Genomic DNA, 14,940 nt, shown 5'->3' on the forward strand with positions numbered 1-14,940 from the left:
GGCAGAGGTGGGAGAGGCAGAGGGGGGAGAGGCAGAGGGGGGAGAGGCAGAGGTGGGAGAGGCAGAGGGGGGAGAGGCAGAGGTGGGAGAGGCAGAGGGGGGAGAGGCAGAGGTGGGAGAGGCAGAGGTGGGAGAGGCAGGGGGGAGAGGCACGTGTGGGGGGGGGGGGAGTCGAGAGTTGGCAGCAGATAGAGAGGAAATGGCACTCGAGTGCACGGGACACCATTGCATTTCTCGAAGCCGCACGAGGAAGATTGGCAACCAAGGTGGTACAGTAACGCCGAGGACGTATCGGTGTCACTGCAGGACTCCCCGTCCGCCTGCGTGTCGGTGTGGATGTGTGGGGAGCGGTGGCGCAGAGGTTAGCGCGCTGCGGGACGAACACGGCGACTAGAGTTCGATTCCCGCTCACGGTCACCAACATCGGTGACGATTATCTGAACCGGTCCCGGGCCTCACTTAGGTCGACTCGGCCTCAAATGGAGTAGCTGGTGCGGTGGTTGTAAACATCGCCACTGGGCAGACAAAGGCAACCGGGTGAGGTGCTGCCTAACCCACCCCCTCGTGTGTTGTGCCGGCCTTAATAGGTGCTCGCTAACAGCACAGCACGCTGCACCATGAAATGGGGATTGCAGTGGTTACGTGCTACGCTATGAAGCTGCTAACCTGAGTTTGATTCCCGGCCATGGCTAAAATCAGTACTACGTGATATCCAAACCAGTCCTGGGCCAGCCCAACAAGTTAACAAACGAACGTCAGTGACGGGCGATATCCAAACCGGTCTTAAACCCCCCCCCACTCCCTTTCTCCCCTAGTCTACTTCGCAAACCTGAACTGACCAGCGTGATGCAGCAGGGTCAGAAAAACGACCACGAAGGACAAATGGGCACGTTACGAAACACCGGCACACATCACTTTCTTGATCTTCGTCTCTGGCCCCAATCTCCCATCTCTCACCGCTGACGCATAGCACCACCAGTGCCACCACCACCCACCCCACCAGCCCACACATACTCTTCCCACCCGTCCTCCCCCTCCTCGCGATGACTTACCTACAACGGCGCACTTGTACGTCATCAGAGATGCCAGAGCCTTCACTTCATCCACGCTCACCTCTTCGCTGTACCGTATCCCTGTGGAAGAGAAACAGGCGGACGTCAGCGAGTGACATCATGACGGTGGGAACAAACGCGCGCCTGCGAGCCAGTGAGTCGGAGGAAAGGTCTCGTGGAAATTATTATTTAAACGTAAAAAATATTTTACCAGGTAAGGCCCAACGGAGCTATACAGCTGTTTCAGAAGCGACCTGGCCACAAATTATATCTCAACGGAGTGGCTCATCATCACGTGGACATTTATAGCGGCCAAACACTCTAAAACGCGTGATGTTGATTCTAAAATGTGGAGGGAAAAACCGGAGGACCCGGATAAAAATCCACGTGACCATAGGGAGAGAGACACGCAAACTCCAAATATACAGCAGGCGTCAGTGGTCGGGATCGAACCCCATTAACTCCTGCATACCAGGCGAAGGCGTTAACATCTCGCCACTGCGGGAGTGCTACAATGGTGAGATGTTTTTTTGGGACCGCCCAAGCCCCCACCCCCCCCCCCCTTTAAATGTATAAACCGAAAGAGATGACAAGCGATCTAGACGAGAAACACGGATGCTGCGATATGAGAGAATTATGGAGGTGGAATGAGATGAGAATCCAGAGGCAACCATTAAGCTACTTGGGGACCCAAAGCTTTTGCTTAAATTTATTTATTAATTTATTTATATTATTACTTCTATTAATTTTATTCTTATTTTTTACCGACGTGACTTTACCGAAAAAGCCTAAGAGTATCTTCTTTTAGACGCTGTCGCCTCGACAGACCTGGTCTTCGCCTGAGGACGGCTGCTTGTGTTGTGGCCGAAACGTCGTGAGAATTATTTTATTTATGTTTTATTTTTATTATTTTATTACTTCCCTTCTACGTGACTTTACCGATAGAACCAAGAAGCTTTTGCTTAGTTTCCTTATGCCTTCCACCACCACGGGTTGGTGGACCATGCACAGATTTGTACAACTCCCAAACCTCCCAACCCCACCGGGCTGCGAGCTGATCACGTGAAAGTACAGAACATGGGCTCGTGTACCACCCATCTTTGCGGACCGGAGTGTTGTGCCTTTGAGCTATGCCTTCGAACGTGTGGTTTTCTCAGGAGATGAAACTCAATCAAATGGACATTGCCAAACATCCAAATACAGGTCCCTTTTGAAGAGAGTGGCGGGGGCTTTCCTGGAAAAATAAACGACATAATTATTATTACCACCACATTTGCCAATTACTACATGTTATTAAATAACTAAGTAGCAAATAAATCCTGTAACATTGTTGACGTTGCGGCTGTGATCGTGTGGAAATAATTGAGCAGAGTGTAAGCATCCCCCCCTCGCCCCCTATCTTATTTCACGGGTCTCATTCTGCAGGACGTTAGCGGTAACGAGGGGATGGCACGAGATCCCGCTGGAGTTAATCTCTCACCATCAGCTGTACATAAATCTAAATACTCATTTGCAGCCGTTTGTACATATTGAAATGCCGATCGGAGGTGCGGAAAAGTGGGGGGGGGGGGGGTGTAGAGCAGACACTTTGGCGGTGCAGCTGCCAAGTGTGCAGGCGGTGCAACTGCAATGCGGCACACAGAGCAGTGGCCCAGATCCTGGGCTATGTAAAGAGGGGGGGGGGCATGGTACAACCCCCCTCCCCCCCCACCCCACATGCTGCATCGGTCCCAAATGGTCAACTCGCTGATGGATGAAGACCTCCCCCCCCCCCCCCTTTGTATCGGAGCCAAAGCCAACATCGTTGAGAGTCTGCCAAGCAAGTGAATCGATAGACGTGCATTACGAGTTGGCGGAAAGCCTTTTTGGCTTCCTGTGAGGACAATAAGGAAAACAACAGAATTGGAGGGGGGGGGGGTGCGAAGGGAAAGATTTCAAAACCAAAACAAAGACTGCAGCAGCTTGGCAGTTAGGGGGCGATTTCGCAAATGTGCTGCCACAAGCTCCGTCTCCTAGGCGGACGTCCTCAATCGGATGCCGTTCTATTCCGTGGCCGCCAGTCCTTCATTTGTCTTGACAAAATCGGGGCCATCAACCCCTTCTAGCGACGTGTCCTGCCGCGTGAGCCAACTTACTTTTTTCTTCAGGGTTTCCACGATGTCATCAACCCTAACCCCGCGAGTTCCTCCTTGTGTCCACTCAATTAAATTCCAAGCGTGCTGCGTCCGTCTACAATGCACATCTGCGCACCGTTCCGATTTTCTTAATTTTTTCGTAAATTGCCACATTTCTGAACCACGTCGAAAACCACCACATTTGTCACTTTTCCACCTCCCACCCAACATCGATGGACGATGCCCCTGCAGGCGACAACATCAGACCTCTACCGTTGAACCCCAGGGGCCAGGGGCAATAAATTCCAAAAACTTCGCTTGCCACAACCTGCCCGGGTTGCGAGCGCACCTTTGACCCCTAAGGGCTTCGATGTGAATTCAAAAAAACTCCCAACTTCCGCATGGACGCGACGTCATTTTGTAAACCTTCTGCGCTAAGAGTCGCCCTCTGAACACGTTGAACACACGCGTTACGCGTGCGTGCCCGTGACCCCGGAAAATGATGGAAGGTCTACGAGGGGGAAAAACGTCCCTTTACTTAATAATTAATGAGAACAAATCTGCATTCACAGCAAAGCGCTGGGAAGCTCAGTGTGGTGGCAGCGGTGGGGTGGCCGTGCCTGCGAAGTCGTGACCCAGCGCGAGCAATCGTGGGTCACGTCGAGATTCACAGATCTCACAAACCCGCTAACGCTAAATCTAGGATTGAAAACTCATTTCTTTACAACTGCCTTTTCGTGTATAGTTTGTTGTCGTGCCCGCACCTCCCATTAGCACGGTTAGCTACGTACGGCGCGAAAACATTTCAATCTGCATACCCCTCCATCCTGTCTCTCCTCTCAACCACCACATGAAATACATGATTTTGATGTGGTTTAAAAAGAGATGGGGGAAGTGTGTCTTTGTTATTTGTAATTAATTTATTTTTGGTGGACAAATATGACTTTCAACACCTTTTTTAAATCACCTGTATATTTAACTCCTTTCTTTCACATCGTATGTATCCAACCGTGCTAATGGGAGGTGCCGGAAAATCTGAGCCGCACTGTTACCAGTTTATTTACGGTCTCAACAAGCAAAGTGGCTGTTAAGGTTAACAGTATCTCAATTTCAAAAACAGACCTGTTATACAACTCTTATGTAATGTTACAAGTGGCTTTAAATTTTTGTCCTAATAGCAATCTAACGCGTGCGCGCGCGTGCAAGATCGCATGCTGTTAACCACCCACTTATAAATTCCGATTTAAAGCTTTCATGACTGCAGGGATTCATCTTCTTGGTTCTTTCGGTAAAGTCACGTAGAAGGGAGATAATAAAATAATAAAAATAAAACATAATAAAATAATACAATTCTCACGACGTTACGGCCACAACGCAAGCAGCCGTCCTCAGGTGAAGAACAGGTCTGTCGGAAAGACAGCGTCTGAATGAGCACCACCAGGCTTGGCAGCGTACTTATACTCGTTTGCCAAGTGCCTCAGAGTCACTAGCAAAAAGAAGACATAGGTGCTATTTCTTATTGAAAATAAAAACATTCATTCGTGTTGTTATTTTGCGTTGTCAGGCAGGCACATCCACCCAGCAGTGGAACGCTGCCGCGGCACGATGGTCAGTCAGCACGCTGGACTTGCAATAGGCCACCTTTCGATGCGATCTCCCGGCACGCCAGTGAAGGGGCCATCCATTTAGCGCGTACGCATGGAGGGGGGTAACCCAAATGTGTTCGCTTGAGTATAGGGGGGGGTCTACTGACAATGTACGCTTAGGAAACGGGGAGGCGGGGGGGGTGAAGTCTCGATAATAATTTGTCGACATTGGCCTTCAAATGAGTTAGCTAGTCCTGCGGTGGACTGTTTGCTTCAACACGTGAATATTATTCATCCTTGATCGTTTCTGCGTGGATTCAATATCGGCCGTTCTATAGAATTGGTGGGGGGGGGGGTGTAAGAAGTCCGCGTGCGTACAGGGAGGGGGGGAAGGGTCAAGTTGACAGATTTTTGAGTTCCTACTAAATGGATGGCCCCTAAAACAACGGTGCAGAGGTTTCGTCATCGCCGCCTCTGTTCATTTACGCCACGGTAAATGGGGGGAAGTGTGTGGATACGAAGTACTACCTCTTTACTACCTCGTCCAGGAAGTCTAGCCAGCGTAGAAGAGTAGGCCAAAAAACACTCGAGTGTGACTCAATAAATCTCTCAAGTCGAGGTTCTTCCGATAGCAGCGGCCCGAGCAAGCAATTGCAGCGCTGCGCCTCCTTCGGCTTACGTACAGAGCATTAATACTGGTAGGAACCTCCTGGTTACACCAGCCCACAGAGGATTATTGTGTCCGTTCGTCGTGCATCCAGAAATGGGAGTGGAGGGGCTGGGTGGGGAGGGGCTGGTCACCCCGTGGTGCCCTTATAAAACTCAACGTTTAAACTACTCACGCCGGCTTGTGCCCGCCCTCACAGTCGGGCATATTTGCGGAATACACCACGCCGCCGTTGACCCTGGCCATTGACCGAGCAACCCAACGTTCCTACCAGCTCCCTCCGCAGCAGGAATATGTTAGACTATCATCTGACGTCGCTTTTTTTTAAAGTCAATCCAACCCTTCCAGTTTAAACAAGGAACCTCCGGGGAAGACAGCAGTCACGTCAGCTGTAGTTTGTTCAGCCGGGTAACAACTCAAAAGACCAGGAAGCGAGGGCCTTCATTTTGCAAGAGGCCGCTTCACTTAATAGAAATGACAAACACAAAAACGTGACCGACGGTGACATTCGTTTCCTGCTTTTGGGGGAGACCATCAGAATTCCCTGTCGTACAGTGAGGCCCGCGTGTTCCAAGTCTATAAACGGAGGGGTTGGGGTTGAGCTCAGGGTTACATAAGATTCATCGTCAGCAGCAGCAGCAGCTGGCGATGCTGCTTGTCCACAGAGAGAATGAATGCCTCTTAAGAAAGACGGTACAGTAACAAGATATGTTAAGGCACCTTATTATTTTGGGACAGCGTTTGATTTGTCATGCGACGTGGGTTCTGCTCTGCTCGGATTTCTCCTTTGCTGCACTCTATTTAGTTTGTACCAATTTTGCCATGTTTTGCTCTTGTGACAATTAATACTATCCATTGTATATCTTAAGGGTGCCCTCATACGGTTAAATAAAATAAACTCTAACACGCACGCACGTATCATCCCGTCTCTCTCACAGCGCTTAATTTATTTCCAGAACGCTGTTGATCTGGCTTCATGGTATTTACGGCATAAGGCACTAACACTCGAGTCGAAGGTGCAGTATGAATATCCATGATGATACTGTACTCGAGTCCTGTATTATTATTAATAATAATTTGCACAGACCCTACGCTGCATTCATCCTGTGAACAGGATCACGAGGCCACGATCAGAGTATTGAGAGGACAAAAATACGGTGAGAATGGGCATGGCGTGTAAAAATAATCCCCGGTAGAATACACACAAACACACAATACACACAACAAACACACACACAATACACACAACAAACACACACACAATACACACAACAAACACACACACAATACACACAACAAACACACAACAAACACACACACAATACACACAACAAACACACAACAAACACACACACAATACACACAACAAACACACACACAATACACACAACAAACACACAACAAACACACACACAATACACACAACAAACACACACAAACACACAACAACACACAACAAACACACAACAAACACACAACACACAACAAACACACACAACAACAATACACACAACAAACACACACACACACAATACACACACAACACACACACAACAAACATAACAATACACACACAACACACACACACAATACACACACAACACACACAACAATACACACAATAATGCACACACAACAATACACACAAACAACAATACACACAACAAACACACACAACAACCCAACAAACACACACACAACAATACACACAACAAACACACACAACAATACACACAATAATGCACACATACAACAATACACACAAACAACAATACACACAACAAACACACACATACAACAATACACACAACAAACACACACACAACAAACACAACAATACACACACACATACAACAATACACACACACATACAACAATACACACACATACAACAATACACACACACATACAACAATACACACACACAAACACACAACAATGCACACAAACAATACACACAAACAATACACACAAACACAACAATACACACAACAATACACACAAACACAATACACACAAACACAACAATACACACAAACACAACAATACACACAACACGAAAATAACCAAAAGTGAGAAAAAAAGACTGCGCTTGAGACGACTCTATCGTTTACTCTTTGGTTCTTTCGGTAAAGTCACGTAGGTAAAAAAATTGAAATTAAAAAAATTTAAAGTTAATTAAATCACGACGTTTCGATTGCAACACAAGCAAATCATCATCAGGAGTGAAAATCAGAGCTAGAATTTTTTTACCAAATCGTTTGTCCTGCCGTCAGACGAATTGTGGGTGCATCAACAACATTAATTTGCACTATGGGGACCTCATTTGCCAGTAAAAATATGATAATTGGTTCTTTACCCTTCTATCTGGCAACAAAACTGACACCTTTTTGCAAGGAGTCATGTTTGCATAGACCGCAATACCTGCAGTCATAATACAAACAAAAGAACATAACTCTGATAATGTGCACTGTCCTTGAAGTTGATTGGTCCACACCCGAGACAGCTTTCCTCATCTGGTCCAACCCATATGAGACTAGGCTCTAAGGAAAGCTGTCTCGGGTGTGGACCAATCAACTTCAAGGACAGTGCACATTATCAGAGTTATGTTCTTTTGTTTGTATTATGACTGCAGGTATTGCGGTCTATGCAAACATGACTCCTTGCAAAAAGGTGTCAGTTTTGTTGCCAGATAGAAGGGTAAAGAACCAATTATAACATTAATTTGTATTCTTGATTCTTTCCCTTCTACGTGACTTTGCCCGAAAGAAGCAAAAATAGGAATCCCTGCAGTCACGAAAGCTTTAAATCTAAATTGAACATTTATTTGGCAAAAGCTCGCGGGTTCGCAGCGTTAAAGCCCCCCCCCCCCCACGTGTCTATTCCGAGGCAGACCTTGGCTGACAACACGTGGACATCAACACGGCAAAGGGAGGTGCTAACAGAATATTTCCAAAACACACCAAACTCTCTCCCCGTCTCTCGCTCTCACTTCATCGCTCCAGCCCAGTGTGGGGCAGCTTTCGAGTGTGCAGGCGGTGCAACTGCACTGGGGCGTACGGGGGGGGGCAGAGGGGCTCAGATCCTGGGCTATAAAGAGAGGTGGTGGTGGTGGTGCGCCAAACACAATCCCCGGGGCAATATAAATAAACAACACTCAACAGTGAAACTGCGTTTGGACACTTTAATTTGTCCACTTTCATTTCTATTATCAATACGCCAGTGTGTTGGCTGCGGGGGCGTACGAATGGGTGTGTGGGTGTCAATTCTAGATTTGAAGTTTTCGTGACTGCAAGGCTCCACACATACTCTTTGTTTTTTTCGGTAAAAAATAAAATAAAAAAATGTATTTTTTTTCATTTTTTATTTTTTTCTTATGTGACTTTACCGAAAAAACCAAAGAGTATGTGTGGGTGCCGTCGGGGCGGCCAGGTGAAGAGTTGGAAACGAAACGAGGCCACAATTTTACTGGTAGGAACCTCCTGGTTACACCAGCCCACAGGGGATTATTGTGTCCGTCCGTCCGTCGGGCTGGGAGGGACTGGGTGGGGAGGGAGGGGAAGGTGGGGAGGGGCTGGGTAGGGAGGGTGGGGAGGGGCTGGGTGGGGGGGGCTGGGTGGAGAGGGGGGGCTGGGTGGAGAGGGTGGGGGGGTGAGAGGGGTGGGGCTGGGTGGGGAGGGGCTGGGTAGGGAGGGTGGGGAGGGGCTGGGTGGGGGGGGCTGGGTGGAGAGGGGGGGCTGGGTGGAGAGGGTGGGGGGGTGAGAGGGATGGGGCTGGGTGGGGAGGGGCTGGGTGGAGAGGGGCTGGGTGGAGAGGGGCGGCTGGGTGGAGAGGGGCTGGGTGGAGAGGGGCTGGGTGGAGAGGGGCTGGGTGGGGAGGGTGGGGAGGGCCTGGGTGGGTGGTGGATGGGGAAGGGCTAGTCACCCCGTGGTGCCCTTATAAAACTCAACGTTTAACCTACTCACGCCGGCTTGGCCATTGACCGAGCAACCAACCCAACGTCCCTACCACCAGCAGCTCCCTCCGCAGCAGGAATGTGTTTGATGGGTTGGGACGGTGGCGACGCCGCAGTCCACTCACCTCCTTTGCAGGGCGTGCGGTGTTGGCTGTGCTGAGCTCGGTAGCCCTCGATGACCTCCCACTCGCCGTTGTCCCTCTTGATGGGGAAGCAGACGCTCAGCACGTGGTTGCACGGCTTGATGATCCTCAGGATCCCGCGGACGCGTTTGTGTTTCTCCTCCACGGAGTCTCTGGAGCGCATGTCGTCCACAAGCTTGTCCTCCAGGATGCTCGCCCCGCGGTCGAAGAAGCCCTCGACCATGTGAAAGAAGTTGGGGTCGTCCCTGTCCTTGTCCGCGTCGTTGTCGTGATGATGAGTGGTGCCCGTAGGAGGTGCAGGGGGGTGCTCGCTGTGGCTGCTGTACGAGGCGGCCGCGAGTCGGGGGGGCTGGAGCCGGCCCCCTGCCCGGCTGCCCACCCCGACGTGTTGGTGGTGATGGTGGAGACGAGACTTGACTCTGCTGACAAGGCGCAGCATTGTGGTGGTGGTGCTGTTGTTGTGAGTGGTGGTGCTGTTGTTGTTGTGAGTGGTGGTGCTGTTGTTGTTGTGAGTGGTGGTGCTGTTGTTGTTGTGGGTGGTGGTGGTGCTGCAGTTGTGGGTGGCGATGTGCGGCTGCTGCGGCTGCTATTTGATGATGCGGCTGCTGCTGCTGCTGATGATTGTGCTGCTGATGGCGATGCCGCTGCTGATGATGATTGTGCCGCTGCTAATGCTGCTGTAGCTGCTGCTGATTGTGCTGCTGGTAATGCCTCTGCTGACGGTGATGCCGACAACGATGCGTCTTTGGTTGTTACAGTAATGCCGCTGCTTCGCTTCTTTGTGCTATTCTGCCGACAGGCGCGTCTGACTGTCCTTGTGTTTAATGAATGATTACTATCGCTACGGCGTATTGACGCTATTCGTGTTCTTCTCGATTACGGCAACGGTGCGTGGTGGAGACGGGAGGCGATGAACACGCGGGCGCACCCCTGACGCAATGCAGGCAGCAAAGACGACACGGCACGCCAGAGATGGCGTGGATGTAGAGATGGAGAGAGATGGAGAAAGAGAGAGAGGCACAGAACGAACGCAGAGACGCGACGCGAAGCCGGATGATACCGGGGACTCAACAAAAGTTGAGACGGAGCAATGAAGCCAGGAACGAGGGCATCATCGGTGGGAGTGTGTCGGGGTGGGAGGGGGTAGCCTTCTTGTTTTTGAAGTCTCGGATGGAGGCGTTGCCTCCTGTGGGTGTGAGCCTCATCCAACGAATGCCGGCGTCTCACGGAAGGCAGCCCTCACGCAACACAACAGACAAAGATCACCCGTGTGGCCGTGGGCAAGACTGTAGGAGCAAGTGCTGTGAGCGAACGAAAGGGGTTGGGTTGGCCAGCGATGTCTATCAAGGCCGTAATTATAATATATGTTGGGACACACACCCCCCCCCCCATTTTCAAATATGCTCAAAATGTCCCCCCCAATATATTGCTATAAAATAATTGCTATGCTATGTAAATAAAAACAACACTTTGCTAAACCTTGGCCACAATATCTGGACTTGTCTTCATGTAAATCAATGCATAGATTTGTGTTTATATGATTGTGGTTATGGTTGTACTTTATTAATCCCTCATCTCTGCCTTTACATACAATGAAACAAGAAAAGGTAAAAAATAAAAAAACAGAACAATGTAATACAATACACTATTAGACATTATTGTAAAAAATAAATAAAAGTCCATCCCATGTATTAGTGAACTTTTTAATATTTTAGGCAGGAAATAAGTTTTCAAATTTAGATTTTTTTTTTCTGGTTTGGGACCCCCAGACCCCCTAGAAGATTTGGTCCCCCCCAATGTTGACTACATGGCTACGGCCTTGATGTCTACACACAAATATGACCCGTGTAAACTTAACAGACTATTGGGGCAAGCGCTATGAGCGTGTACCTATGAAGGCCGGCACCACGCCAGCACATCACAAAGAATTGTGCCCGGTGTCAAATAAAGTTACATTATCCATGTTTTGTCACACACACACAGATATCGAATTCTAAGACGCACCCTCACAACTTTGGCATTGAAATATTGAGGGGGTTCAGGGATGGGTCTTATAATCGGGTAAATACGGCATTCGTTTGTGTGCGAGCAGTTTTGTTTCGTGTTGAGTGGCGCCGCTCGGAGCAGACAGACCAAGAAATTGCTTAGGAAGTCCAAGTAGCACAAGGGGGGGGGGGGGGGTCCCGGATTTATTAAAATATGGTTAATCAAACATCAGCTGAAAGTAAAATCCGAATAAACATACGCCGATTATTATTTATCATAGAATCAAACATCCCCTTTAATCAACATCTTTCCCTGCATCCCTTTTATTTAATATTACTCTGTCCTATTGTTTACAGATTTATCATCTCAGATTTATCATCTCACTGCATCACCGTCTCCTCATCAGTAGCTCGCACCTGATCATCTCACCACGTCTCTATTTCTGTCAAAGTTTATCTTAATCTCACTCCATATATGTCCCTTGTCTGACATTCCTTCTTTCATCTCACTGGGATTTTACAAACTGAAAAAGGGGAGTAGGGGCAATGTGCCAACAACCACCACTGGGTGGAGTGGCTGGAGAGGTGTGTTGATGGGTGGTAGGGTGGGTCATGGAAATGCACGATATAAATTGACGTAAGGGGAGTATGAACAAATACTTTAGAAGCATCATTACGAGGCAGGAAAAACAGGTATGACTGAGCAGATCATTCCACACACCCTACTTTATTTATGTCGTCTTCCATCGGGTAGGAGACGTCAAAAGTAACGACAGCGTTTGTGTTTACGTGGGGCCAAACGACTTTGTGACCAAAGTAGTAGTGACCCACGTACAACCCACTCAATAACAATAATAAAGACCTCCCCGCGGTGTGTAAGTCGTGGTGGTGGTGGTGATGGGGGTTGTTCAATCACACTTCACCGTCCTAGAATGTTAAAACATCGGCTACTCGACCTATTTATTCATCACCATAGGAACAAAATCGTCGAATTGCAGAGGGCCGGAGGGGGGTGAATAATTCCAGCCCGAGTAATGATCGATCCACTGATGGATGAGAGCCTCTCCATGCCGTGTGGGTCATGGTGGCTATTTGACATCACCACACTGATAATTGGTTTTTTACCCTTCTGTCTGGCAACAAAACTGACACCTTTTTTTACAAGGAGTCATGTTTGCATAGACCACAATATCTGCAGTCATAATGCAAACAAAAAACATAACTCTGATAATATATGCACTCATCTTCTTGGTTCTTTCGGTAAAGTCACGTAGAAGGGAAGTAATAAAATAATCTGTGAGAATTGTTTTATTATGTTTTATTTTTATTATTTTATTACTTCCCTTCTACGTGACTTTACCGAAAGAACCAAGAAGATGAATCCCTGCAGTCACGAAAGCTTTAAATCGAAATATATGCACTGTCCTTGAAGTTGATTGGTGCACACCCGAGACAGCTTTCCTTAGAGCCTAGTCTCACATGACTCCTTGTAAAAAAGGTGTCAGTTTTGTTGCCAGATAGAAGGGTAAAAAACCAATCATCATATTTTTTACTGGCAAATGAGGTTCCAATGGTGTAAATCACCACACTGGTTGGTGAAGGGGTTTGCCCAGGACCAGTCCAGATATCGCTCGCCACTGGGAATTGACCACTCAGGGTGGACCGGATCAATATGACTGCGCTATCCACTGCGCCACCACTCGCACCCCTGATGCGGTATACTGCACGACAACATGACACTATGCACACCACAGGATATTCGTTGCGTGCTCAATGGCTAAACGCCAGGGTTTACCAGATACAGCTCAAGTATTCTACTGCACGTACCACACACACAGATGTGGTGTTAAGTGCAGGCTCCAATTCTGATTAACCCTCTCTGGCAAACACTTTTTGTACTATGAAGTAAGGTCATTGACCGAAATGTCGCCTAATATATATTTTTTAATTTTAAGGCCACAGTGTTATTGCCGAATGTGTTGATATTTTACGAGAGCCGGAACAAGAATGATTTATTGTTTTATGGGGCAGGTCTAAGAGCCGGGCGGTGGTGGCTATGCGCGTGGCTTGTAATCTAGAACTGGCTTTCACTGCGGTCCACGCGATAAACACCACGACTCGACCCACCCCGACGTTTTATTTTCCGCGTTCACCCAATTTTACTCCCCACATTCGAATACAAATTAACCTTTGCGCGCGCAGACTGAGATCTCGATCTGTATTGGAATCGGCTCTCTTCTTGCAGAAAGCGTTCACTGCTCGGCACGTGGGGCGTGTTTACCAATCATCGGGCGCGTGCTGCGTGGAACGAGTTCATTTGTGTTGGAATGTGGGGAGTAAACTTGGTGAACGCGGACAGACGTAGCGTGGTGTGGGTCGCCAGGACTGGAGTTTGGGAAAATCCTGTGGTCGAGTGTTGCCCACTTGTACAACGAACTGGGCTTTCTCCCACGTGTAAACGCTAATGAATTGGCCGATTACACCTTGATACATAGAGAACCGCAGAGCTCGGGCAATTATTGGTAGCGACGGCTCACTTATGTGGCTGAATTCCCGCTCGTCCGTGGTTCTTGCTCTCGTGCCTCTGAAGTTGCCCTGTCTCTTTGAGAATGAGCGAATACCGTGCAGTGCGTTACAATTCGAAGTGCTATCACAAGTAGAGAGATTCAGAATATGCATTGATACTGGAGGACTCAGATGAGCTATTAAACTATTTTTCACAGATGTCCAGAATGTTGCTCGACAAATGAAAATAAGACAGCTGTTATTTTCATTCTCTTCTCATAACCCTGTTCTCGGTGTACTAAAAGCAACGTGTGTTTTGTGTAATTATAACATTCAAAGATAATGTGTATTGTGAGGTTGTGTTTTTACATTCTCTAGGATTGAAAGAAAATTCCGATGAAATACTTCGAAGCACAAATTGAAAAGTTAGAATACTTTTGACGGAACCTGGTCAGTCTTCTGTGTTCGTTACTCCCACCTCATCCGTGTCGCTTTCTATTCTTGCTTTCCGAACCTCTTCCGCCGTTTCAATTCAATGAGTTTTTGCTCAATTTCGGTGGCAACGGCCCGCAGCCGCTCACAACGGAGTCACTGTTGGGGTGGCAAGGAGACCAGCCAGCAGCCAGCCAGAAAACTGGTGGTACAGATTATTAATTACAAATATTATCAACAGATTATTTAAATACGTAGTAGTAGTAGTCGCATGATATATTTTACCGAACGCACCCTTGCATGCTGATCTGTGTGTTTGTACAATTGCATTATCTGGCAGGAACGATCGCTTTGCAACGCGCATTAGGAATGCACATGGCAGTGACATTACAGAGGCTCACAAAAGCGCACCAAGATGTTGACTCTGAAACCTGAGCCCGCTGCGCGTGGCTGCCAAAGCCTCGTCAGACCCCTGTGGGCATTGTACGTTACACGTGCCAG

The 14,940-nt window shown here is 48.2% G+C and overlaps 1 protein-coding gene across 1 annotated transcript in view; it reads right to left on the reverse strand.

The window, feature by feature from the left end:
* LOC133354333 (glutamate dehydrogenase, mitochondrial-like) overlaps nucleotides 1-10,679 on the reverse strand; it is a 36,725-nt gene extending 26,046 nt beyond the window's left edge. The window contains exons 1-2 of the mRNA XM_061571082.1: nucleotides 9,500-10,679; nucleotides 1,053-1,133 (exon numbers count right to left, since the gene is read on the reverse strand). Coding sequence (XP_061427066.1) covers nucleotides 1,053-1,133; nucleotides 9,500-9,956 — 538 coding nt within the window. The 5' untranslated portion in view covers nucleotides 9,957-10,679. The remainder of the gene's footprint in view (nucleotides 1-1,052; nucleotides 1,134-9,499) is intronic.
* Between the last annotated feature and the right edge of the window lie 4,261 nt (nucleotides 10,680-14,940).

The sequence above is a fragment of the Lethenteron reissneri genome, chromosome 47 (genome assembly GCF_015708825.2).
Source record: "Lethenteron reissneri isolate LAM-NWPU_2019-01 chromosome 47, ASM1570882v1, whole genome shotgun sequence".
In the NCBI taxonomy this organism is placed as follows: Eukaryota; Metazoa; Chordata; class Hyperoartia; order Petromyzontiformes; family Petromyzontidae; genus Lethenteron; species Lethenteron reissneri.